The sequence below is a fragment of the Typopeltis vanoorti genome, chromosome 16 (genome assembly GCF_054136105.1).
Source record: "Typopeltis vanoorti isolate ZY-2024b chromosome 16, IOZ_Tvanoo_1.0, whole genome shotgun sequence".
Classification (NCBI taxonomy): domain Eukaryota; kingdom Metazoa; phylum Arthropoda; class Arachnida; order Uropygi; family Thelyphonidae; genus Typopeltis; species Typopeltis vanoorti.
In genome coordinates, this window is record NC_143564.1 from 60504999 (window position 1) to 60532888 (window position 27890).

The following is a 27890-nucleotide window of genomic DNA, read 5'->3' on the forward strand; positions in this document are numbered from 1 at the left end:
TTGTTAGATCGTGAATGGGAAACCTTATTCACAAAAGAGTCACCCATACAGGATGTGCTTAACTGGATAAACATACTTGCCCTTTTAGCCGTCAAACTTAAATTTATCAAGAAAACAATATCATGTTGACATGGAAAGAATAAGATAAAAGACGAAGTATTAAGTCTGAGCTTTTATGCAATTTAAAACAATGTAATAGAAATAGTGTATTTCGAATATATGTGAAAACTGAACCGTTAGAAATAAAACTGTGCATGCAAGACAGTTAACACACTGCCAATGAAAGGTCAAAGGTTGCAGGAATACCACAGTTATGACTCAACGACCGAAGCTGAAGAATTCGTGGAAGACGTTCAGGGGTACGTGTTCCCAAAAATACAAGACTCCGTAAGGTGGCAGAATGACGTCACCCAATCAGAATGAATGGGGGGACTCCCGTGTATGAGATTCAAAGTCGAAAAGAGGCCGCTGAGAAATGAAATAAATATGGCAGCGCAGGTCTGAATAGCGCCCCCTCTGTATATTTCTCTGTTTCCGGCTTTCTCATCGTGCTAAGATGGCGATGTCGAGTCTCTACGTTCCCATAGCTGACTAGCATAAGTTCCGGCAAGGCAATGCACTAGACAACGGCAGATCCAATTCGTGGGCCATCAGCAAGAGCAAGCCAATGTTAGATAGCAAAGACGAGTGCCAGATTCGTACCTTGCATGTGATTCCCACGTGGCAGTGTGTTGTAACAACAACGAAATTCCACTAGAAGCAACAGTTGAAAAGATCTCAGTGCAGACCGTGCAGTGTAGATAAGTACTGTGAATTTCTTATTACATTGTTTTGATATTTGTGAATGGAAGAAATTTAGATCCTTTCTGAAGGGAAGTGAACTTTGACTTAAAATAGTCAGGGACACTTGTAAATATCGTTGGACTGTTTGTCTGAGAATCCTAGTATTGTGTGATTGCACAGTTATTGTAATGGAACTGATACTAGAACTTATGTTATCTAAGAACCTGAATAAATGTTTTGTGCCAAATATGCACCAGATAATATGTGATTAATGCAGTACTTGCATAAATGATTCTTTAATGTAACAATGATTTGTATATTTAAAGTAAGAGTTATGCTTGAAATTCTAACCATTTCTTTATCTTAGTATTGCCATTGACATTGTGCTTTTCTTTGTAATCTTTAGTTGTAAAATAAAATGTTTTCTAATTTATGCATATGTGTGTTCTTAGCATGTTGACTGACTTCACCACTCATAAAATATCAAACATATGCATGCGGGGAATACCCAAAGAAAATTAAGAGTAAAGGGCTACGACTGCAAAGCTAAGGTATCCACAGCTCCTTGATCTAATTTAATATTATTGATGACACTTAATCTCTCTGAACCTTCTCTATGATAAGATATTTCTGTCCTTAGACTTTGGCTGGCGCAGCAACTAATCAAACAAATTTGGCTGAGTTCAAAAGGGGGACGTTTCACAGGATTCAAGTTAGTGGATAACCTTTGAGACCCTATAGAGTGAATAAAATAGATAAATTACGGAATATAGTTGGATATGATTTATCTTGGTTATCATAGGCAGAAAATTGAATGCCCACTCGAAACCATAAGTTAGTGTCCAGCAAGAGAAAGCAACTCTTTGATTCTTTTTCAGTAGTAAAATTGATACGATGGAATTAATTTCATCTATAATCTCTAATAATTAAGCCTCAGAGTGAGACCAGAGTGCAGAAAGGTCTGCAAAGTGACACCTGATGCAAGTACTGAAGAGTTGAATTTCCAGATCTTTCATGAAGTAGTCTATTTATGCAGGAGAGATCAGACCACCATAGCAATGTCCTTAATTTTTTCATTGCAACTTATTTTTCAGAGTGAGCATTGGTGATTATTTATGAATATAAATAAGTGAAATTATTTCCTAAAGGAAATTGAAGATTTTTTTGGAGTGGTATGTTGTGAATAAGGATACTCCATTGAAAGAAATCATGATTTCAAGGTCAAGCAAATTTCCATAATTTTTTTTTCTCTTTTAAATCAATTATTTTTTTATAATATAAGATCTGAACTGACTAGTAAAGTTTCAAGTTGACTAGAGAGAACCTTAAAAGGTGGTACATGGAGAAAGCACTACAGTGAACTATTGTACCAAGAGAATCCCCCATCCCCCATTGTGCACTTTAGGTATATCATTAATTTGTGGAACTCCAACATCATAATTACATAACTTGTCAACTGTAGATGTATCCAATCCCAAGATTGCACTTGGTCTAATGATTTCTTTATCTAATTGGCTGTGCTGGGTTGTTACTGTTATATGTCTGAAGAACACTGAGTTTATGGCTTTACTCCATAGCATACACCAGTATTGTGGCACTATATTTGTGACATTTTATAATGTTTTGTGCGAGACACCCACTTGTGCTGTAATCAATAGAGAACTCAACATGAGTTAATGATAAATTGGCTACAACAAATTATTAGACCAACTGTAATTCTGGTATTCATCTACAGTCAACAAGTTATATATTTATTAAGTTATAGCTCATCTTGATTCATTTAGGGTCTCTAAAGTGCACAAAAAAAAAAAAAGAGAGAGAGAGAGAGAAAGAGATAATCCTGTGCATTCAGTAGTTGATGGTATTTTTGTTCTACCATCTCTGGATATCTCCTTTCTAAGTTTCTCACTGGTCAACTTAGGAACTTTACTAGGCACTAGATTTTACATTAAAAATAACATTATTTCAAGGTGGAGGGGAGGGAACTTAAGGATATCTGTTTATAAGACACTGAAATGATCTCCTTTGATGTGATTATTTGCCATCTCATCACTCCAAAGCTTCATTTTCTCCAAGAGAATTTCTTTGATTCTTTTGGGAAGTCATGTTTTCAGTACCATATTTAAACTGTTCACTTTTCTGATAGGGGTGCTTAAGGGTCAAAACTGTATTACTGAAAGACCTCCACATAGCCTTTAAAGGAATGCAGAGAACAGACCAGGGCTTCTGACCTAATGTCTAATCCTCACCTTCTCGTGGTGCACCCTGTTGAGTATCTACCTGGATACTGAACGAACGAGGATGAGCTGGCAATTTGGGATTTAGCTGACCAAATTGTATTCTTATTGGCTTAAATCAAAATACAAAATGATGGTACAACATGACAAAATTTCATGCCGGCTGGGGCATCGCCCAGTTAAACAAGGCCCCTGTTGTTTTCACCAGGGAAAACAGCGAAAAGTCTGTTGGAACAAATCTGAAAGCACACCCCAACTTAACATCACCAGAGTTAAAGATCGGTACTATCAACATAAGAAGCCTGAATGACAAAGAAATGGAACTAGATGAGGAATTAGATAAGTACCAGATCGAAATAATAGGGGTGACTGAAACAAAAAAGACAAAAACTGATGAGATCTTTCTGAGCAATAAATACAAAATGTTATATTCAGGCAATGACAAATATAACCAATATAATGACAGATATAAAGTGTTAAATACTATGGTTATATAATTTATAGCCATAGTAGTCAACACTAAATAAGAAGCTAATATTCTTGAATGGCAGGCAGTGTCCAGTAGAGTGGACAAATAATTTGGACAAATATCAGAATGGGGAACTGGACAATGAGACTTATTTGTGCCTATGGTCTTACAGAAGGCTCTACTAAGGTAGAAGTGGAGGAATTTTTTGAAGCTCTAGAGAAAGCTACTGACACAATGAAAAATGATAAGTTGGTCCTTGTTGGGGATCTAAATAGCAGAGTTGGAAATGATTGAGACATACAAAAATTATTTTGGGAAAATTTGGAGAAAAGAACAAAGCTAATAATAATGGCAAATACCTGTTGGATTTCTGCTCAGGACATGGACTGGTTATTACTAACACCGTGTTCCAACATACAAATGTGCACAAATTCACATGGAGAGAAGAGGCAAGGAATAAGAAAAAGTCTCATTGACTATGTTATTGTTGATAGTGATGTTTTCTCCCTGGTGCATGACACCAGAGTGTACAGGGGATTTGAAATTGGAAGTGATCACTATTTAGTCTTGATCAGGATAAAATTGAATTTCATATTGAAAAGAATGACATGTACGAAAGTTTTAAAAGCGAATAAAAGTTGAGCAGCTTTCAGATGTGAACTGTAGACTAAAATACACAAAGATTATTGAAGAAAAAATGAAAGAGTTTGAAACCTAACCTTGGAGATTCAGTGGCAAACCTTGAAGAAATTCTTGATTGAGAGGCATGTGGTGAGGTTGTCTGCAAAGATAGAAAAATCAGAACTCTATGGTGGACACAGGAAGTTAAAGTGGCAGTGAAGGAAAAGAAGAAAGCATATCAAAAGTTTCTGGCAAATAAGTCAGCTGGTGCTCTTAGAGAATACAGAGACAAATGTAAGAAAGCTAAAAACTGTGTAAAACTAGCTAAACAAAAGTCATGGGAGGACTTTGGCAAGAACGTAGAAAATAAATATCAAGAAGGTGGTAAGATATTCTGGAGGTTGTTGAAGAAGCTTATAAATGGAGGAAAGAGTACTGCAAAAAGAGTTAGAGATGATAAAGGTGACATGAAAATGCGAGAAAAAGATATCCTTGAAGTACTGAGTAACTACTTTGAAAAATTGCTAAATGAAACAAGCAGTGATAGCACATTGGTAAAAAAACACTCAACAGGCACACAGTCAGGAATACATATCCATACTTGAAGTAGAAAAAGCCATCAAAGGCTTGAAATGTGGAAAGGCAGCATAGTAGATGATATTCGACCAGAAATGCTGAAGTATGGTGGTATAAAAGTCTTACAGTGGCTGCACTGCATAGTTCAGAAAGCCTGGACAGAGGGACGAATTCCCGATGATTGGAGTAGAGCTCTCATAGTATCCATATATAAAAAGGGAAATAAAACTGAATGTGAGAATTACAGAGGTATTTCCCTACTGAGTGTTCCTGGCAAGATCTATGCAAGTATACTTGAGAAACGGTTGAGAAGAATTGTGGAAGAAAAGCTTGGTGAAGAACAAGCTGGATTCAGGCCAAATAGAGGCTGTCAGGATCAGATCTTCACTTTACGACAAATAGTCGAGAAAGCATGGGAATATAACAAAGATCTGTATTTAAGTTTTGTCGATCTGGAAAAGGCAGCATACGACAAGGTGCCAAGAGAGAAGCTATTCAATACAGTCATACCCCGAAGTTACGCGGTAGGTGGGACCAACAAAAAGCGCGTAAGTCGAATTCGCATAACTCTGGGTATAATTTTTTATGTAATCTATATATACAAACATAGAATTGGGACCAAAGGCTTACAAAAACACCTATATTTTTTAAGAAATATAATCATAATTGTAGTTTTTCGCACATAAAAAAAAGAAAGTTATGTCGATGATTTCATAAAATCTAATAGATTTGTCTGACGGCAAGATGTCTTTTTCTTGTCACACAGAATTTCTTCATAGCAAGCTAATGATTTTTTTATTCCTTGCTTTGTGGCTGCAATTCATTCCTCGTTAGAATGTATGTCCTCCAAAATCTGTAAACCTTTCTTTTATGATTGGTCTTACTGTGGATTCCTGTAGATCAAACTTCTTTGCTATCTCGCAAATTTTCATTCCACCTTCAAAATCCTTAATGATGTTGAGTTTTGCTTCCAAAGTCAATGTTTTTCTTTTCTTGCCAGCAGTAGAAGAATCGGACTTGCTTCTTTTGGATGACATTATTATTTTTTATGTGATAAAATTTTTATCAAGAACATAACATTAAACAATCACAAGGTTTGTAGATTATAAAAATCATGTATGAATGGAGACCGTGCGAAACACGTCAGTGCTTGTTCACAGCATGTGCAACACTGGCGAATGCAGCCGGTGCCGGAAAGATATGACTAGTGGTGAGGCATGAGGTGGGACGGGAATACGTACATATAAGAAACCACGTAACTCCGGATTCGCGGAAGTCGGGGTATGACTGTACACTACAGTTATATGGTGTCAATGGGCATTATATCAAACAATACTTAGTCTTTATTTGAGTTGCAAGTCAGCAGTTAGAATTGAAGGAAGTACAGGAAGATGGTTTAATGTTAAATCTGGTGTGAGACAAGGATCTACATTATCCCCTCTGTTATTCTTTATCTGTATGGATCACATTATGGAGGAAAGTGGTATTAAACATGATATCAGAATTGGAGATGTTAATGTGAGCTCTTTGCTTTATGCGGGTGATGTTATACTTCTAAATAAATCTGCTAGAAGTCTGCAAGATTCTCTGACTAAATTGAATAGTTGCTGTAATAGATATGGTATGAAGGTCAGCAATAAAAAGACAAAGACAATGAAAATAGGTAGAATCATTGAAAATGTCAACTATGTTTTGAATGGGGACCTGTGGAACAAGTAAAACATTTCATCTACTTAGGCACAAGTTTTAGTGAAGATGGTAAATTAAATATAGAAATAGACAACAGAATCAACAAAGCTGGTATGGTAGGAAGTCAATTGAATAAATTCATATGGAATAAGAGAGAAATTAGTCGGAACACTAAATTAGCTGTATACAAGACAGTGTTCAAACCAGTTTTAACTTATGGATCTGAGAGCTGGGTCAGAAGTAAAACACTTCAAAGACTAGAGACTGCAGATATGAAAGTCCTGAGAAAGATTAGAGGCATGAACAGATGGCATCAATGGCAATATCATATTAAAAACGAGGATATTAGGAAAGAACTTGACATTGTCAACATCCAGGAATGATTAGCAGAGCTAATCTCAGGTGGCATGGTCTCTTGAACAGAATGGGCGAGGAAAGATTATCAAAACAAGTGTTCTCTGCCAGGTTGGCAGGAAAACGACCCAGAGGAAGACCAAGATATAGGTGGATTGATAATTTACAAAGTGCCTTAGACGATAAAAATATAAGATCTGGTGATGATGTTGGAGTCTTGACAAGTAATAGATTGATTTGGAGGAAAATTGTAGATAGGAAGTTAGTAATGAGGTAAATTTTTCATGAAGTAGTATCATATCCTGTACACCCCCTTGAGGGTACATGTCAGGAATTTGATGATGATTTTTCTGGTATCATGTTTCTATAATAATAAGATTTGTGGATCTGCAAAATGTTAAGAATATTTAAGATTCTGTAAGAAGCACTGTTCCACCATTAGCTGTAAAACTTGAAATTTCATTTCCAAAGTTTTTTGGATATCACATTATATATTGGATTTTGATATTTCTCTGTTGAATAAAATAGTGAATTATTTGAAAATAGTGGTTACTTATTCTAACAGTTATATAAATTGTTCTTATAGGTTCATCAGATGTTGAGAAAGATCTGTTAAGAAATTCAGAAGTTGTCCTTAAAATGAGTGAGTTGATGTTTTTTTTTTAAAGTATAGCTCTTATATAATATATATGAACGTTTAAATTAATATTTCAGTTTTTTAGACTAAGTTATAACCTTTCACTTCTACAGAATATTGGTTATTTAAAGATGGTATTTGTTGGATTCTGAATGAAGAGAAATTAAAATTGTTAATACTCCTTTCAGAATCGAACATAATCCACCATATCAAAGGCTACACTTGTAAATATTATTTAATGTAAATCTCTTGTTATAAACTATTATTCATATAATTACCTTTCAGTTTTTAATTTTTATTATTTAATCTAGGATATGTATTAATAATAAAAAGGACTCTGTGTAAAAATAACGTTCAGATTATTTTAATTATTCCTATATTAATAGTAGAAGAATTTGTGTTCATCATATTTAATTGTATATTATTTGAATTGAAAAATATCCTTATATTTAGTTTCTGTATGTAAAAGTATAACGTTATGTAATGCTTATGTACTGCTGTAATTGTTGTCATGGAGATGGAGTTAAAAGTAGAAAGTGCGAGCGTAGTAGCACGTGAGTTTTGGACGTGAAATGGAATTGATATGAGCCAGATGGTGAGAACAAGTTTTGGCGGGAAAACGGAGTGAAGGAGTGAGTAGCAGGTGGTCGGCAAAGTCAGCACTGGAAATAGGGACTGGATACAATTTGAGCACTCAGCACAGTAATGGCACTGAGAACAGTACAATAGAGATGGGGGAAATAATTTATTGGCAGCATGGAGTTAAATAAGAGGCTGTAGTACAAAGAATTAAGTACTGTGATCAGATTACAAAGGATCGAAATGTAAATTGACAACTCAGAATATTGATATGTAATTCTGAAGTTAATGTTGTATTCCAGAGCTTTCAATCAAGATTAGTAGAAAGCTGATTCTATTGTAAATTAGTATATGGGGAATAAGTAGATTTTCTGTTGCAGGTGTGTCTGCCTATGTAATGTGCTGAAATTAAAGATTAAGTTAATTTAAAGAAGATTACTTTTGAAATGTGTAGCTCCAGTGTGATAATTAACTAAAGTTTTAAGTGTGCCTCAGTGAATAATATGTGCAAAGATTTATTCCGGTAAGAACAGTTGTACTTAATAGCATTTTAGAGTGAAAATGCTATTAAGTACAACTTAATAGCATTTTCTGAAATATAATTATAAAAAAAATAAATTATATTTCAGAATTATAAGAGTTATCTCCTTCTGTTAAATCCTAACATTAACTGTGGTGTTTATGCTAAATTTAGCCAAAGCTAGAAGATTAACAGTCTTCCCTCCTTTAAAGTGATTGCTATCTCTTGATTGAGCTATGTGATTTCTGACTGAGGGATAGATAAAGAATACTATTGTAAAAATATTTGTTGTGAATTTCATTGGTAAAGAACTTTAGAACTATCTTTGCCTATTAAGGAGAAATTAGATTTTGAAGCTCAGTGTTTAATACCAAAAGTTAAGTGAATGTTATGTGTAGTTGAACTGAGTTATTTTTGCGTTATCTTGTATCCAAAGTATGCTTATGTATATATTATATAACCTTGCATTAAATGTTTGGTTTTATTGATTTCAATTTGTTGTTAGCCTGATTCTTTTCCACTGCACCGTTCATAAAATTATCAGACCTAGCAGGAACCTAAATTGTTAAATGTAAAATTCGGCCTATATGTAAACATTAGACTGCTAAAGTTAATTAATATTTGATTACACTATTTTGCATAGACTAATCTGAATATAGGGTGGCGCAGTATAATAGAAATTTCCCTATATTTGAATTAGTAATCAACATACAATTAATTAACTTTAATAAGAACAACGTTAAAGCAAGATGGCGGATCAAAAACCAGGAAGAATGATCCAACCTATATATATATATATATAAACGTTTAAATTTATGGAAAAACTTTTATTGGGATTATATTGATCAAGTGTATATAATAAACAACTAAGTTATACCAACTAGTTTCACCAACTAAGTCTGTTGGCATCTTCAAGGTACATAACTGATGTAAGGCACTAAAAAGTAAAAAAACTGTTACAAACTAAAATCAACCGATTCCAATTATATTAAACAAAGAACAGAGCGCGTACAATACATTCATAGAGCGTGGATGATCTCACTTGTTGTTATTTAGGAACATTCTATAGTTGGCACTATAATTCAGTTCTGGCGAGTTGAAGGACATCTGATAAGGGTCTTCCAGATCACAGGTAAGATTAGTCCTTGATTCCTGTTAAGGTTTTGTGTACAGCGGGCAACTGTTGTGGCCTCCTTAAAAATTTGGGAGCGGAAGTCCTCCTCCATGTAAGGAATTGTGCTTCTATCCCACTCTATGGTATAGTTTGTTCTTGAGAAATGAAAAGCTAAACCCGATTTCTCTTCTCTGTTATTATTGACGTCACCTATGTTCTTTTTGCCTAATTTCAAGGCTACTTGAAGTTTGGCTGATGTAATTCAACCCCCACGAGCGTGGTATGTTATAAACTCCAGCATATTTGGAGAAAGGATGGCTATCTTTTGGAGATCTTAAGAATTGTCTAATCGTTTCTGTGGGTTTAAAGGCCACTCTTATTTTATGTGATCTAAGGAGTCTAGCAATCTTATTGGAAACTGTCCCTAAGTATGGAATGACGATGGTAGAAATATAACGTACATCATCTTGTTGTCTTTGTCGGGGTTCAGAGAAAAGTATCTTGTGGACGAGTCTTTGAGGAAATCCATTCATGATAAGGTTGGTGGATATCAGGGATAGTTCTTCCTGGAGGTCTTGTTGATCTGTTGTAAGGAGAGAGGCACAGTTCTTCAACATGTGTACAATACTAAGTTTCTGAGAAATGTGGTGTGAGGAAGTGAAATGTAAATAACGTCCTGTACTGGTAGGTTTGCGGTAAACTGAGAGGCTGATACCACCATTCGGAAGCTTCTTAATTAAAGTGTCCAGAAATGATAATTGGTTATCTTCTTCAAGTTCTAGAGTGATTGTGTGGTGTAGAGAGTTAATTTTCTTAAGAAAGTCGAACAGGTCCTTTTTTGTGTGGTTCCAAACGATAAAGATATCATCCATGTATCTCCACCATACTGTGGGTTTAGGGTCTGTTTGAGTTAAGATTTTACTTTCAAAATCCTCCATAAAGAGATCAGTACAAGATGGTGAGAGGGGGCTACGCATTGCAAGGCCAGTCAATTGCTGATATATGGTTTTATTCCATAAGAAAAAGTTTGATGTTAAACAATGACGGAACAGAGAAGTAATGTCTTGTGGGAGCAAACTTCCTAAAATGTTGATCACTTCCTCCACAGGGATGTTAGTGAATAGAGATGTAACATCCAGGCTGGCGAGTAAATCCATATTGGAGATAGAGATGTTGTTCAGTTTCTCAACGAAATGTTGCGAATTTCGTATATAAGTGTCCGAATTATGGATGTGAGGTTTGAAGAACTATCCCTGTTATCCACCAACTTTATCATGAATGGATTTCCTCAAAGACTCGTCCACAAGATACTTTTCTCTGAACCCCGACAAAGACAACAAGATGATGTACGTTATATTTCTACCATCGTCATTCCATACTTAGGGACAGTTTCCAATAAGATTGCTAGACTCCTTAGACCACATAAAATAAGAGTGGCCTTTAAACCCACAGAAACGATTATACAATTCTTAAGATCTCCAAAAGATAGTCATCCTTTCTCCAAATATGCTGGAGTTTATAACATACCACGCTCGTGTGGGTTGAATTACATCGGCTAAACTTCAAGTAGCCTTGAAATTAGGCAAAAAGAACATAGGTGACGTCAATAATAACAGAGAAGAGAAATCGGGTTTAGCTTTTCATTTCTCAAGAACAAACCATACCATAGAGTGGGATAGAAGCACAATTCCTTACATGGAGGAGGACTTCCGCTCCCAAATTTTTAAGGAGGCCACAACAGTTGCCCGCTGTACACAAAACCTTAACAGGAACCAAGGACTAATCTTGCCCGTGATCTGGAAGACCCTTATCAGATCCTTCAACTCACCAGAACTGAATTATAGTGCCAACTATAGAATGTTCCTAAATAACAACAAGTGAGATCATCCATACTCTATGAATGTATTGTACGCGCTCTGTTCTTTGTTTAATATAATTGGAATCGGTTGATTTTAGTTTGTAACAGTTTTTTACTTTTTAGTGCCTTACATCAGTTATGTACCCTGAAGATGCCAACAGACTTAGTTGGTGAAAGTAGTTGGTATAACTTAGTTGTTTATTATATACACTTGATCAATATAATCCCAATAAAAGTTTTTCCAGAGCTTTTTGGTCAAGAAAATTAAACGTTTTTTAACGTTTAAATTTATATTTCAGTTTTTTTAAACTAAGTTATAACCTTTCACTTCTACAGAATATTGGTTATTTAAAGATGGTATTGTAATTGAGCAGCAGTTAGCAATTCAGGCCCTAGAGTTATTTCAATTTGTGAGCACTCAGTGATAATGGGAGGATATTACTGGATGAAAATGGTAGATGAATAACTGCTGTGGAAGATACAGTTAAATTATTTAATGAAAAATTGATCAAGGTATTGAATCCTTATAAGTATGATATCATACAGAACACGAGCCTGGAATGAGTAGACTGCTGGTGCATAATAAGGCAATATATATTTAAATATATATTGTTATTATTACACTTACCACCATGGAGTCGAGTAGACCATCTTTGAAGGCCCACTCCATTAACAACATGAACCTTAAAATCATTTACACTCCCTACATTTACAATACATTCCACTCACCAACAACTCTTCATGTTAAAATCTACTCCTTCCAGCCTTCTTCACCACATCTTTGTACAACTTCCAGGATGGCCTCTTGTTCTTACCATCCACTCTATAATTCCTTCTGTATTAATCTTGTAAAATCCCTTACCCAGCTTGAAGGTCTCTATCATATCTTCTCTTTTTTCTCCTATCCACCGGACTGTAATCTATATTCCCTCAACTGCTCTGCATAACCAATACTCCAGAGTCCTGAAATCATTTTAGTCGTAAGCATTTGGATCCTCTCTAGTGTTTCTACATTGGTGAGACCACACATGGACTATTATACTCAAATTTGGTTAAGCAGTTTTCACCAAGAGTGGTCTCACCATTGTGTTACATAGACACCACTATCTCTTTATCCCTACATGTCAATGTACTTTTTATCACAGTAGCAGTATAATGTACAGTCTTTGCAACACTTTGCAACACTTAATGAATTGGGTAACACTATCTTTATAGTGCAGATATTTAGGGAATGTTTCAGGAAATTTAACAACAGCTTTGATGTTCTTGTTTAACAATAGCCTTGGAATTGGGATAGACCCAAAGGAGGTAGGATGGTTTAAAGTTGTTCCACTTTAAAGGAGACAATAAAGCTAAGACTTCAACTTATAGGCCAGTCTGTTTATCTGGTAATGTTGTTAGGTTTTTGAGTAGTACTAGGATTCAGAATTGAATTGATGACAGCAAGATTCTATGTTAATCCACATGGATTTGTTTAGAAGCAGTTATCTTTTTAGCATTCTGCTGGCATATCACAACAGGGTGACAAATGCATTACACGAAGAAAATGTACATATTTTCTGGTTTCTGTTGTGATTCTGATACAGTGCAAAGGAGAGTAATAAAAATGATATTAGAATTGTGGAATACTGATTATGTAGACAGATTGAGAATTTGTAAACTGCAAACAGGAGAAAGAGGGGTGATATGATTGAGACTTACAAACTTCTGAAAGGGTCATACAGGATTTCAATTAATGGAATTTTTCATTTTATGGAGGGTGGGGAAAGGATAAGACAGCATCCTTGGAAACTGAGAATGAATTCCGCTAGGGGGGACTAGATTTTTCTCTCAAAGGGTTGTGTGTGTGTGTGTGTGTGTGTGTGTGTGTGTGTGTGTGTGTGTGTGTGTGTGTGTGTGTGTGTGTGTGTGTGTGTGTGTGATTGGAATGATTGTCGTTGGATGTTGTGTGTGCATGCAGTGTGAATGAATTCAAGAATAAGTATGACTGCTGGTGCGTGTAGTTTATAGCCTTCTTCAAAGAGTCCCTTACTCCCTGGGGATCTCTCTTAATAATAATATGGTAGTATATTTGGATTTCCAAATATACTACCATATTATTATTTTTTGTAGTGACATGTTGGTAATTAAATTGAGACATATAATGAAGTAACAGATTAGTGACTTACTATGAGATTGGCTAGCTAATGGTATTGGTAAATTGCCTAAGTGTTTTCTATTGTAGTATTGTTAGAATTCTTCCTAATCCATCTAGCCTAGCTGTTTTTCCAGTGTAGCATTGTTTACAAGCCAATGTAACTTTGGCTGCAGTAATAAGTCAGACTAGTTCTTCTTGGATGTATGCACGCAGGGCAGCAATGCTTCAAGAAGAGTAGTCTTGGGGTAAACTGTTATCTTGTTGGAGTTGTTTGCACTACTTCTGGAAGGTTTGAAGGATGCCAGGTGTGGTGGTCTTGTCTTGACTGCTTTCATTACTGGTGATGGTTCTTTCCTATTGAAATTTTGTAAACTTCCTATTGTAAATGACAGCCGAAGGTTTGTCTTTTGAGCAAGTGTGTAGTCTGATGTTCAAGTTTCTTTCTTCCACTTGCCTTTATCTTTTGGTGTCTATTTCTGCATCATTTCTGCAAATGATGTTCTTGCACTATGTGCCCTGATGCTGGTTGTCCAGCCTCTCTTCTTGTAGAGTTCTTGAATTCTAGATCTATGAAGTGAGGCACGTTCTTGACTCCATTTAATCATGTTCTACTCAATGGAATATTTGAATTATCTCATGTCCCAGTTCCAAGGACAGTAAATTTATGGTTGAAAATGTTACTATTAATGTGCCATACTTAAAAGATTTACGTTTTACGAGAGTCTTAAGTCAGAATAATACATAAGATATAATGTAAAGTTGATGTAAAGTAGATATGAAAAATTAGTTATAATGTATAACATGTATGATTTTGATATTACCTGTAAAACAATTGTGTTCAACACAAAGGAAAAGAATTATTCTATGTTAAAGTAATGAGTCAGCAAAAAAGTTGCCTAGATTAATAAAGAACAAAAGGAAAGCCCTGAAGGAAAAAGTTGTAGAGACTTGCAAACATTAAAAATCATCAAAGACCTCAGTAAAAGCACACAAAAGTGATGTCAACACACCTGAGGATGAGCGGGAAAAATGCGGAAGTAAAGACAAAGAAAGAAAACGTATTTAAGCGACCTGGAGAGTAGGAATTGGGGTTCCTGGGTGTTTTCAGAGTTGAGGAGTTCTGAAGTAAATAAGTTGCCGTGTTCTCAGCGACCTGTGGCCCCTGAAACGATGACTGGAGCTTTAGAAAAGTCGTCAGGTACAGAGAAAAATGGAAAGGGAGGACATCACTCGTAATTTGTATTAAGCCACCATAAGGATTAAATGCATTGCTGAGACATCCTAGTGAGAAGTTGAGCTGTCATAATCAAGACAGAAGAATGAGGTATCCTGACAGAACTTTCACTGAATACAAAAGACTGTTTATAAAGGAAGATCTGTGAGTAGCTGTGCTAAGTTGAAACTCTTGTGCTATGGATATATGCAACTATGAGAAGGTATGCAATAAGTTATCTTAATTGAGTATAATACTGTATTGTATAATAACATAGTGCAGGGGTTGTCAACTTTTTCCAGTGGCATACCACTATATTTAATTCAAGATATTAGATGTACCAATAAGGCAGTGGTCACGTACCACCAATGGTACGTGTACCATAGGTTGAGAATCCCTGGCATAGTGTATAGTATTGAATTGTATAATAGCTCTTAATCAGGATTCAGAAAAGCTAGGGAAGTGTAGCCATAACTAATTGCTATTTCGAATGCACATGCATTTCTTAGTTAGAATAAATGACTTGTAAACAATACACTGATCTGATTCTTGTCATTGTACTATCTCCAAAAAAAATTATGAACCTGGGTGTTAGTAGGAATTTGCCATGACTAACCTGAGTATTGAATAAGATAACGAGAAAAAGTTAGTCATGATTCACTGCATTGTTGTTATTCTACATTTCAGTCCCTCACTCTCGGAACCACAGTCTGGCTGGCACAGTCGAAAAAAATTTTTTTGTCAGACTGAAGAGTTTTATTTATTTCATATCCAAACACGGGTACAGTAGTAAGTAAATAGTACAACATTATTTACAACAAATTAGGATAGATTACAAATGAAAACAGCTTAAATTTGGTAGGTGAATTACACTGGGACTAATAAGTAAAATATGAGGAAAAAGAAACTAATCATAAGTTATATACAATAAATATGGTCAGATGTTCCTCCAGTATCTTGCGCAATCAACTACTCTTTCTGTGTAGGATATAAAGTCCTCTTTGGTACAAGGTGATTGAAGAAGGGGACAAGAAAGAAGGTATTCCATGGACTGGGTCGTCCCGTACTCACAATTATCTGGTCCAGTGTGGTAGCCCCATTTGATGAGGTTCTGTTTGCAGCGTCCTGTTGTTCAAAGTCTGTTGAGGCTTTTCTAAGTATTCCAGTCCAAGTAGGCACCACATGGAAGATGTTCAGCTGTTGGAATAACAGTATTATTCTCCGGGTATAGTGCAAGCCATTGTTGAAGTCTTGTCTCTGAAGGATTTTTAGGTGATTCAACAGTTAGGAAGCTATGTCGTGATCTTAGTCTTTGAGACGCTGTGGTACAGCCAAATAGTGGGGTTGGTTTCAGTCATCCTGTAATTAAGCAGCAGGTTTCATTCAATGCTAGGTCAAGTTTTTCAGCATGGCAGGATCTGGACCATACCGGGCAGGCATATTCAGCAGAAGAATAGCAAAGGGCCAAGGCAGAAGATCTCAGTGTGCTTGGGTCTGCACCCCATTTGGAGGAGGTAAGTATTCTTAGTATATTGTTTCTCACATTCACTTTTGCCTTTGTTTTTTCTATGTGTGTTTTATATGAAGAAGTATGATCGAAGTCACACTGAGGTGGACTGGGTTCCAGGAATGTTCTATATTAGAGCCTTCCCAAGAAATCTGTAGCTTCCTTATTGTTAAGGTGGAAAAGGCCAGTCTGGGTTTTCAAGGGGGTTTGGTTTTAATTGGTTACTGCTATAATATGTGGTTAGACTATTTAAGGCAAGTGATAGAGTAGTTTCAATGGGCTTGAAATTTCTTGATTGAGTAGCTATTTGTTATCAACCAAATACAAGACTGAAGAGTGTAAGGGACTGAATAAGTCGTAGACATATAGGCTGGCGGAAATCGGAATTAAAGCCGGCCATATGTACGATAACAATTAAAGCAAGGCAGAAAAAGAGGGCGACATCAATTCAGTGTTAGTGAGTTAAAAACAAAGGAAAAACTTTAGCTCTATCTAGTATGTATATTAAGGGAATAAGAATAAAATATAACATTTTTGCAATACCTTACTTTCTCTGGGGACAAGAGAAGGTGACACGTATAAATGGTGTACTGTGTACCAATACTGTAGGCTATCAGGTGTAGCTTATTCTGTGGAGATTTTAATTTCTTCAAATATCTATAAGGTGTGTTTTTAATATGAATTTCCAGATCCTTGCGATCAGCTGTTCCTATTTTAGGATTTCCTCCCACAAACACACTTCATCCAAATTTGCCACACAGTTGATGTCTCCTGGTAAGATGATATATAGGCACCATAGAAAGTAGCTATAAAAATACAGGTCTTTAAATTGCATAAGTTAGGGCATAGATGTTGATGAATTTAGTTTTACAGCCCAATAATTCCAGTCTGTGGTAGGAATTCTCCCTTTTGCATTCCTCTGAATGTTATGGAAAGCTCCGAAGGGGCTGGCATTAGCACACAGATGCTTGCAGAATACACCATACCAAAACTACCTGACAGGGTACTTTTTTGCTTCCTTCCTTCATGATCTTGAATTGATGGAAATGTGCTTCTTGAAAGAGCATAGTACTGATGTTGTACTTACTGTTGTATTTAATGTTGTACTTCACTCTATTGCGATTATAGGGCCTCAACTATGAATCTTCATCTGACTCTATTTTGTGTTTCTCTTCCAATTCTTTCCAGGCTCTTCCAACTCATCTTTGGTCTACCTCTCTTCCTTTTTTCTTGCAGATTCCACTCTAATGCTGTTGGACTTTGTCTTTTTTAGGTTTTCTTAGTACATGCCCTATCCATCTCTATTGTCTCTAATTGATGTTATCATACATTATTGGTTTTTGTGTAGTTTTTTGTCATAATTCTTTATTGGATATATTTTCTGGCCATTTTATTTGCAGAATTCTTTTTAAATATTTATTTACAAAGCTTTACAGGTTTTTTTCCAAATTGTTTTTGTCCATGATGCATAGAGTAGAACTGATTTAATATTTATTGAATAATCTGATTTTGTTTTTTAAACCTGTTTCTTTTGATCTCCATATTTTCCCTAATATTCTCTTAAAATTCTCTGTGCTCTCTGTATCTTAGATTTTATATCTTCCTCTGCTCCTCTCTGTTTATTTATTATTGATACCAGATAATTCAAGTTCTCCACTTTTTCTAATCCAGTACTATGACTTCTTTTTGTTTGTTATTTATTTTCGTTTTCATTTTCTCCAGGCAAGGTTTCTTCATTGAGTTTTATTGTTTTTTTCCCCTTCATATGTTATGTATGTGCCAGTAAAAAAATATCATCTGTAAAATCCAGATCACATAGCTGTTCTATTAAATTCCACTGTATTCCTTTTGCATTTTTCATGTTATTTCTCATAACCCAGTCTACAACAATAAGAAATATTGTTGGAGAGAGAAAGAAAACGCAGCCCTTTCTAACACCTGTTTTTATTTCAAACTTTTCTGGAAGTTCTACATTAGGTATGATTTGTATTTTATATTTTTCATAAATTTTTTACCCATGTTGATAATTTTACATGGTATGCTATAATATGACATTAATTTCCATGTTACTTCTCTGTCAGAAAGCTGTTTCAAAATCAACAAAGTTGACAGAGATTTGACTACCATTCTGTTGACTCTTCTATTATTATTCTGAGTAATGCTATTTGATCTATACATAACCTGTTTGCTCTAAATCTTGCTTATTTCTGTTATCTTCTGGTTATATTTCTTTTTATTATTATTATTATTCTTTCTAATTTTATTCTTATTAGTATTTTACTTGTTTAATAATCACACTCCAGGCTTATGCACTGGCTGACAAAAAATAAGAAAATCAACTACTACCAAACTGCTTATAGAACTCGTCATTCGACAACAGATCAATTATTCCATTTCTGCCAAACAATAATAGACTCATTTCAGGAAAAACCAACAAAGAAGACAACTGCCATATTCCTTGATATGACTGCTGCTTTCGATCGTGTTTGGATCAAAAAATTAATACAAACAATACATGATATTGGAATTAGAGGAAACGCTTTAATCTGGATTGCTGATTTCATCAGAGGAAGAAAGATCAAAGTCAGAATCAATGCAGCAATATCAAAAGAGCAGAGAACCTGGGCTGGTGTTCCCCAGGGCTCAGTACTCAGTTCCTTCTATATGTCAATAATATTCATCCCTACCTTACAGAAGACACAAAAGTAACTTGCTATGCAGATGATATAGCCATCTGGCACACTAGTGCTAAAATCAAAGAATCAGAGGAAATTCTAAACAAATCCATGAGAGGATTAGAAAAATGGTCAGACGAACTCAAACTCAAAATCAACCCAGACAAAACAAAACTAAGTACATTTAGTACAGACAGGAAAAATAGACATTCCTACAATCCCAAAGTCATGATCAATAACAAGCTAATTGAAAAAGTCACAAATCCAAAATACCTTGGTATTACGCTTGATCAGGAATTACGTTTTGCACAACACATCTCTAACACTTCCAACAGAGCTCTAAAAAAATTAAATATACTGAAAAGGCTTTGTGGAACAAATTGGGGCGCAAAGCCAAAAATCCTCAAAACTACTTACACTACACTAATAAGGCCAATAATGGAATATGCAGCACCTATCTGGTCACCTTCGGCCTCATCGGTAAAGAAAAAACTAGACAAAATACAAGCAAAAGCATCCAAGATTATCATTGGTGCAGTCTCATCCACTAACAACATCAGAGCCCAACAGGAATGTGGGCTTGACCTGCTGGAGGACAGACGAAAATTTGCCACCATAAAATTCATAAATAATATCAGAAGCTACCAAAGTGATCATATCTCCCTAAAAACTTATGAACATTGGAACCAAATTTGCAGACTTCATAGATCATCAACTTTACAATATGATGACACTATCAGGAAAGAAATAGGTCTTGATCAGCTAAATGTCCACATAAACAAAGAACCTCTATTTTCCAGTCCTTTACCTTCAAATACCTCCATAAATCTAAACCTTACCAAACTCTGTACAAAAAAAGAACCAAAAGAAATGCTTAAAGAAAAAGGCCTAAATACCATCAACCTTCTTTCATCCTCCAAACAGGTTATTTGTTATACCGATGGATCATCAGACACCAGTATGATTAATGGAGGCGCTGGTGTTCTCCTTCTACTCCCGAAAGGTGAAAAACTTTCAATAAAAGTTGGATCTGGGAGAATCACTTCCAATTTTACCAGCGAACTCTACGCAATAAATAAAGCACTAGAAGCCTACTTAAATTTATCATCATCTCAACAATCTGAAGGAATTATAATTTACAGTGACTCAAGATCAGTTATGGAGGCAATCAAAAATGGCAATACCAAGCTCACACAAGACACCCATAAACTCTTAAATCATCTAAAGTGTTTAGGTAAAAGTTGCATTTTACAATGGATTCCTGCTCATGTAGGCATTGATCACAACGAAGCAGCTGATAAATTAGCAAAAGAGGCCAGAGAACTCAACCAAGAAACTCATATGATAACTCTTGCTGATGCCAATGCACTAGCAAAAGCTAAACTAATTCCATTGAAATCAGTGATACAACATCAAATTCCCGAGATCAATGCTGACAGAAGGACCTCTACCACGATAGCAAGACTACGAACAGGACATTATAGAGGAATGAAGATCAATACAGATGATACGAGAACATATAGAAACTGCAACAACTGCCCCAATACTGAACTGACACCCACTCACATCTTTACCTGTCCAGCAATTACAGCAGCATTGCAAGAAATAGATCCTAATCCTGAACAACAGCTCTATACAAACAAAATCACAGACATAGCCAAAGCAGTACAAAGAGCACATGAAAACATCTAAGACTCTTCAAAGGACAAGACAACAACAACAACAACTTGTTTAATAATGATATTATCCCTCTCCAATTACTACAATCAGTTAAATCTCTCTTTATCGGTAATTCAATATCCCATTCATTTGGCATTTCTTCCTGCATCCATGTTTGGTTAAGAAATGTGTGGAGTATATTTATCATTAAATCCATCTGCTTTTAATAGTTCATTTGGTATACCATCGAAATCAGCTGGGTTTTTTTTCCCCTTTGTTGTCTATTTTTAATATTTTTTTTCTTTTCTTTTCTTTTCTATGTAGTATTTGAAATTTATTTTTCAGGTTTTTCTCGGTTTATTATCACTTTGAAGTGTTCCCCTATCTTTATTTTCTTTTTATTATTGTTTATTTCCCTGTTTGTCTGTATATAATACTATATCACAACATCTCTTCTTCTTTTCTTGCCTGTCATTGTTGTCATAATATTATACAATGCTTTAGTATCACCCCTTTAGCTACAATTTTTGCCTCGTTTAGTAGGTTTGCAAAAAATGCAAGAAAAAATAACAAATGTTTATCTTTTCTTACATTTTTCTTAATTTGTGTATTTATTTATATTTCTCGTGTAATCAATTGTGATTCTTATATATATTTTTTTCTTCTTTATTTCGTTTCTTTCTTCAATTTTAAGTTTTGCGTGTGATGATATCCATTTTTTGTCTTTTTTTTCCTACAGCTTCATGGTATATATATTTAATATCTCTCCACATTTCTTCATTGCTTCTGGATTCTTCATGTTCATTCTGTTTGGTCTGAGTAAGAACTTCATATCTATTTTTAATCTCTACTGCATAGTTTTTAGTTTATGTTATACATTCTATTTTTCCCCATTACTTTCTTTATTGTCATTAATCTTATTTTAATTTCTCTAATTACTAACAAATAGTTTCTATAAGCATTGGCCCCTCGTTTTGATTTCACATTTAAAAGAGATCCGCTCAATTTTCTTTATATCATTATATGATAAATTTGGTTATAAGTTTTCAATTCTGGTGCTCTCCATGTTTATTTTATGTATATTTTTATGCTTAAAGAAATTATTCTGTTACTAATTCATTCACCATGCAAAAATCCTGTAACATCTCTCCATTCTCATTTATATTTCCTATATCTTCTTTTCCCATTATCATTTCTCTATCTGTATGATAATTTCCAATTTTAGCATTTAGATCCCATTACTATCATTATATCTTTAGGATTAGTGTCCTCTATTACTTTTTTGTAATATACTATAAAATTGATATTTCATGGTATATTGTTTTTCATCTTAGTTGATATACATTTATAATTGTCACTTCATAGAATCTTGAGTTAATCTTGCTGTTATGCATCAGATCCTCTGTAGCTCAGTCAGTATAGACGAAGCCTTTTGGGCAGAAAGACCTGGGTTCAATTCCCGTTCATGACGTAAGTAACTTTTATCTGGTCTCTTTTGACTAAAGGTGGGTTAGCTGGTCTCATACGGAGGTAGGGGGTTTTTTCACCCAGAAACTTGGGTTTTTCGTCCCCCAGAACAGGCAAACCAACCCCATGAACATACATAAATATGTCCCTACCATATGCTAGTCCTGAGCCCAGATAAAATTGGGGGGGTTGGAGAAAGCAATGGTGAACTACTCTGTAAAAATCTCACCATTTCTTTGACTATATTGACTGCTTTTGGTGTTTCATAGGTATTCCTCACATTCTAACATCCAATTCGTATTATTTATTTTATTTTTTTTTTTTGGCTCCAAATGATTTGTATGTATCTCTTGGTTTTGGACAAGACTCAAGAGAGTCTTCAGTGTTGTCTGAATTTTCTGTTTTATTCAATTCCCTAGTTGCTCCATAAGATATTCTGCTAGGGGATGTCACTCAATGGTCATTTTGGGTTAGGTTTTTTTTTGTGGTCCTCATTTCCATAGGAAAGCATTGTTTTACAAGGATGGGTTGTTTCCCCTTGCCCAACCTCTACCTGCATCATGGCTGGTTTAAGCCTACTGATGTAGATCATAATAAATTTCCATACTTTCTGTTTGGATGAATTTAGGAATCTTCTCACATTGATAGAGGCAATGTAGAAGAGGGAGAGGTGTCATTTAGTAGGTTATACCTGGATGAAGTCTTTAACTTTAAGTTGCTTAACATTGTATAAAGTATTCTACCCATATGCAGAGAAGCAGTGTGCCTCCTCCTCCTTGCAGACTTGCTTCTAACTTGATGCACAAGCTTGTTAGGATTTCAGACTTGTGCTTATTGGTCTTAACTTCATAGTTAAAAAACTAGGATCTCAAATAGTTTCAGATTTTTTGTTTTAATAGGGTCTTCCATAGTAGGAAGAGTCTTGAGCTCCATAGATTCTTCTGAGGAAGAAATTTCACTCATTGAGTCACAGATTATCTGCTTTGCTTTTATTTTCTTCTGCATTTCATATATCTACTCAGTCAGTCCTTCTTTTCACTTGACTGCTGTGGTTTTTTCCTATTTTTGTATCAGTCATTTTTCCCTCTTCTACTGTTTCTTTTTGTTTGCAAGTTGTTTACATTGTTATCTGTAGAGATGGATTTGTACTCTGTTACAGCATCTTCACCCACTGTGGATCTATATGGGGGGCTACAGTTGACTCAGGTGGTGTGCATTTTGTTGCCTCTACTTTTCCAAGAATTGTTTGCATAACAGTCTTCTCTGTCTTAAGTTGCTACCAACTTCTGTAAATCTAGTTCAACTGCTGCTCTTGCATGCTCCATGAAAGTGCCTAAGGAGCAGATAGAAAAATGGTGTAGCCATCACATTTCATGCAAAGTTTCAGGCACTAGCTGGAAGTGTGTCTGATGTTGAAGCACCTGGCTTGGGAGCAGTTGTTGCAGATTATCTGTGCTATGGCTCACATTGTAAAAGTTATTTCCCTGGAGTACAAATTCAGATCTTCTGTGGAAAAACTCTTTTTGATGTTACTTACGTGTCCCCACTTGGCCAAGACATAAGATGGTCACAGGCTTCCAGAAATCTATAGTGAACTTCTCAATTCTGTCTGTCTGCACCTGGCTTCCTACCATAATTGGTGTTATGAGGTTATAAAAGCAATAATAGGAACAATGTCCAATGTAGCAGTGAGTTGGAAGCTATTTGACGTGGAGTCAAGGCTAACAGGATGAAATATGTCGTTGCTACAGACATGGTGGTTCAGCTGCTGGGAACGATGTAATGCATCACCAAATTACCCTGATGGTTATGAAGGAAGTAATCATTAGTGGCTTAAATTATCCAAACATTGATTTGGTAGAAGAGAAATTTCATAGGAATGAAGGAGAATTTATTGAGCTGTTGCAAGGCAACTTTCAGAAGCATCATGGGAAAGAAGGAACTTGAGCTGAAAGTGTTAGATATGATACTGGCATTAGGAAATTGCAGTTAAGAATGTGAATGTTTTGTCACCAGTGGGGATAGTGATCATGCTATACTGTGCCATACTGATAAGTACTTAACTATATGGATATTCCAATTCAGACAGGCCACATGCTGAACTACAAAGTTGAAAATTATGACAAACTCAGGAGAGGAGAATACCATCTTTAAATTCACTGGTATCAATTATTGAATGGAAGAATATCAGCAGTGCATGGGAAGCTTAAAAGGTGCTTTAATGAGGTATCTGAACGTGTCTCTAGAATTTGAAGGGAAAAAAGGTAAGAGCAAAATAGATGTGCAATCTTATTAAGGAGGAGATCCATAAGGAGATAATGCAGAAGGAATATTGTGAGAATAGGATTTATGAAATATATTAAGTGTAGACCAGAAAAGTTAAGATTGTACAGAAAACTAAATTGCAGCATGAGAAGAACTTGGCTATGCAGACTCAAGGCAATCCAAAAGATTTTTACTGCTATCCTGCAAATACAGATGGTGCCTTGTGTCAGAAGCAAATGAGATTGTTCAAATAATGAGTACTCACTTTGCTAGGATTTATCAACCAGGTGTATGTAACATAGTACACAATGCAACCACTATGTTGGCCGAGGAGATAGAGGTACATAAGAATGAAGTTCAAGAACTCCATATCAACAGTTCAACAGTAGGTTCAGATGGGATATCAGCACATGCTAAAGGAATGTTCAGCTGAAATGGCTAGGTCCTTGACATGTTTGTATAATTTGAGTCTCAGTGCAGGAAAGATTTCACAGGAATGAAAAGAATATATGATAATTCCATTTTCATATGTATGGTGCAAAACCTGTCTTTAAGTGTTGACCTGTCAGTGTCTTTGGAGTGATTGTGAAGATTTTAGAGAGATTGCATGCAGTAATGGGTTTACTAAAGGGAGGTCATGTTTCAGCAGTATGCTCATACGTTTATTATAATGTTGCAGCTGAGATGGATAAAGGGAATGGATATTATTCTGTTATACTGCTTAGACATCTGCTTGTAAGGTTGCATAGTACCTGGAGAATATGGGATTGGACAGGTATCAGAAAGTGGTATATGATGGTTGTGGTGTGCCCCATGGATCAGTCTTTGGACCATTGTCGTTCAATCTATACATTAATGATTTTGGGAAAAACCTTGAGAGCAAATGTTTAATGGTTTGATGATGTACAGATGCATGGCAATCAGAGATGCTACTGATATACAGTACTTACAGAATGATTTGTGTAAGCTGGAACAGTGGGCATATGACAGTGGCTTCAATGCAACATTAGTAAGTGTAAAATTATACCATTTGGTATGACAATTACCAACAGCATTGTTATATTGCAGGATTATGTTACAAGAAATGATGAGACTAGGGATCTTGCAGTTATTGTAAATAGGGAATTGAAGAGGTTACATTGCAAAAATTGCAAGTACAACTCAGCGAATAATTGTGATGTTGAAAAGAATATTGACACGTAAGGAAAAGAAAGTAATTTTCCCTCTTTACAAGGCTTTGATACGACTGCACTTGGGACTACTGGATGCAGAGAGGATAAAGAAGCTGCAGAAAGGGTAAACACTGGTAAACAGGAAAAGAGGGGATGATATGTAGAGGTCTATAAACTTTTGCAAGGGTGCTTGATCAACTGATGAATTTTTCATTGTATGAAATGTGGAGGAGAGGACAAGGAACATCCATGGAAGTAATGTTTGTATGCTGTTAAGAAAGTGGTGAGAACTAGATTTTTTTCTCACAGATCAGTGAGTAAATGGAACTGTTTGCCTGTTGAAGTAACAAGTGCTTCCAGCGTGAATGAGTATAAGAGAAGGTATGACAGTTGGTTTGTGTGATTTATGGTCTCACTCGATGAGTCCTTGATTCCCTAATAGTCTGGGATTATAATATAATATAATAATAATAATGAGGTTTCTCCTATACAAGAAACCTTTTAATAGCTTGTCTCTCGATTCTATGACTAGGTAATTTTCCACACTGTATTGTGTGAAGGAGTAGATTTTATTCACCCCTAGAATCTTTTAACACTTCGTTGACTGTTCTCAGCTCCTCATACCTTTTCACCTCTATTCCTTCCCTATACTAGGAGAAATTTAAGCTATTTGTACCTACCCAATAATAAAGCTCTGCATTTGAAATTAAGACTAAGTTGAACGACTGAAGGAAGAGAAATCCTATGGCGTTGGCCACTAGCAAGTGTAAGAAAAATCTCATAGTGCAAATGCACTATTAGCTGAGATAGAATGGTTCAATGCAAAATAGCTTTACAGCTAAAATTGTCTTGCTATTGGGACAATTCCAACCACTAACATCAGCAGTGTTTGCAACACATAACAGAACTATGTTTAACTTAGTAATTGAAAGAAAATCAATACTTCGCTAAATGGTTAGGTGTAATGCAATGCTAATGTGACAACAGTAAGTACAATGAGCACTACTACTTGATGTAGGACACAAGGAAAAACTTTCATGTCAGTTGAAACTAGACCATGGTTAACTGTTCTAGCACAATGATTGATTGGACCTGTGGCCCTTTATCCCTTTGGATTTGTGAAGCAATTGCTGCATTAAGTATGATTATTGAACACTTTGCTTGTTCATTGTGGCCTATTGACTAAAAGTTTTGTTTGTTTTTTTTAAAAAAAACTTCACTAGTTCAATATGCTTTGTTTTGGAACATTAGCCCTGAGATATTTAAGGTGACCAGTGGTGTGCCTCATGGATCAGTTTTTGATCTACTGCAATTCAGTCTATACATTAATGATAATGAGAAAAACCCTGAGTAGATGTTCAGTTGTTTGTGTGATGATGATGTATATCAGGGATGCTACTGATATACATTATAGCACTGAGCAGAGAGGCAGTGTTGCACGTGTTCTACGGATAAATTTTTATTTTAGCAAATATTAGTACTTTTAGTAATTATTTTTGGTAAAATCCTACTTATTTTAGACTAATGTTCATGTGTGTATGTGAATATGTTAGTTTATGAAATTTAACAGGATATTTAGAAATCATTTATACATGGCACCAATGAGTACAAGGAAAATGGCAGTCAAGGCTTCCATTTTCCATGTACACAGTTTAGCATGAAGGATTTTGTACGATGTAGTGTATGTTTTATGTTCATTGCAAAGAATGGATAGATTGTGGTACAAAAGCAAGAATGGAGAGAGAGAGTTTGTCGTAAATGTTTCGTATAACAGTGCAAGAAATGAGAGTTGTGGTAAGTGGGAAAATGAAGTGATGAATATTAACAATGTAAGGAAAGATAGCAAAAGTGTTCTAATGAATACAGAAGTAGTGAATGATAATGTGGGTGATGAAGTGACAATGAGTGAAATAGGGTGCTTACACTGCGTTCTTTACAGGACAGAAAGGAAACTAGAGTGACTGGAAAAATGATTGTTATGCAGTACAGCATACAGGAGAGTGAATAAAGAAGAAGTGAATTTGGAAAGTATGAAAGCTGAGAACCTGGAAATAAGGAGAAGGCATTGTATGGAGATTTGATAAGAAGTATACTTCATGAGCATGTGACAAAAGTCATGTTTTTCATGTGTTGAAAGATCAAGGATGTTAGTGGAGCTGCTAGTTTGCAGAAGGGAGAAGTAAAAGAGATGACTGTTATGGCAAGAACAAATAATTTGCAAGTGGAGAAATATGCAATGAGAGGACACATTATGCAAATTATGGAAACAACTACCATGCTAGAGTAAAACTTCACTGTTTACCGCAAGCCTACACATGCCAGCCAATATGTACATGCTAACTCATATCCATCACCCTT

The 27890-nt window shown here is 35.5% G+C and overlaps 1 protein-coding gene across 1 annotated transcript in view; it reads left to right on the forward strand.

The window, feature by feature from the left end:
- The window catches only part of LOC150098057 (uncharacterized), a 345306-nt gene that overhangs the window by 131593 nt on the left and 185823 nt on the right, over nucleotides 1–27890 (forward strand). Inside the window, exon 10 of the mRNA XM_090406364.1 lies at nucleotides 7316–7372. Coding sequence (XP_090262490.1) covers nucleotides 7316–7372 — 57 coding nt within the window. The remainder of the gene's footprint in view (nucleotides 1–7315; nucleotides 7373–27890) is intronic.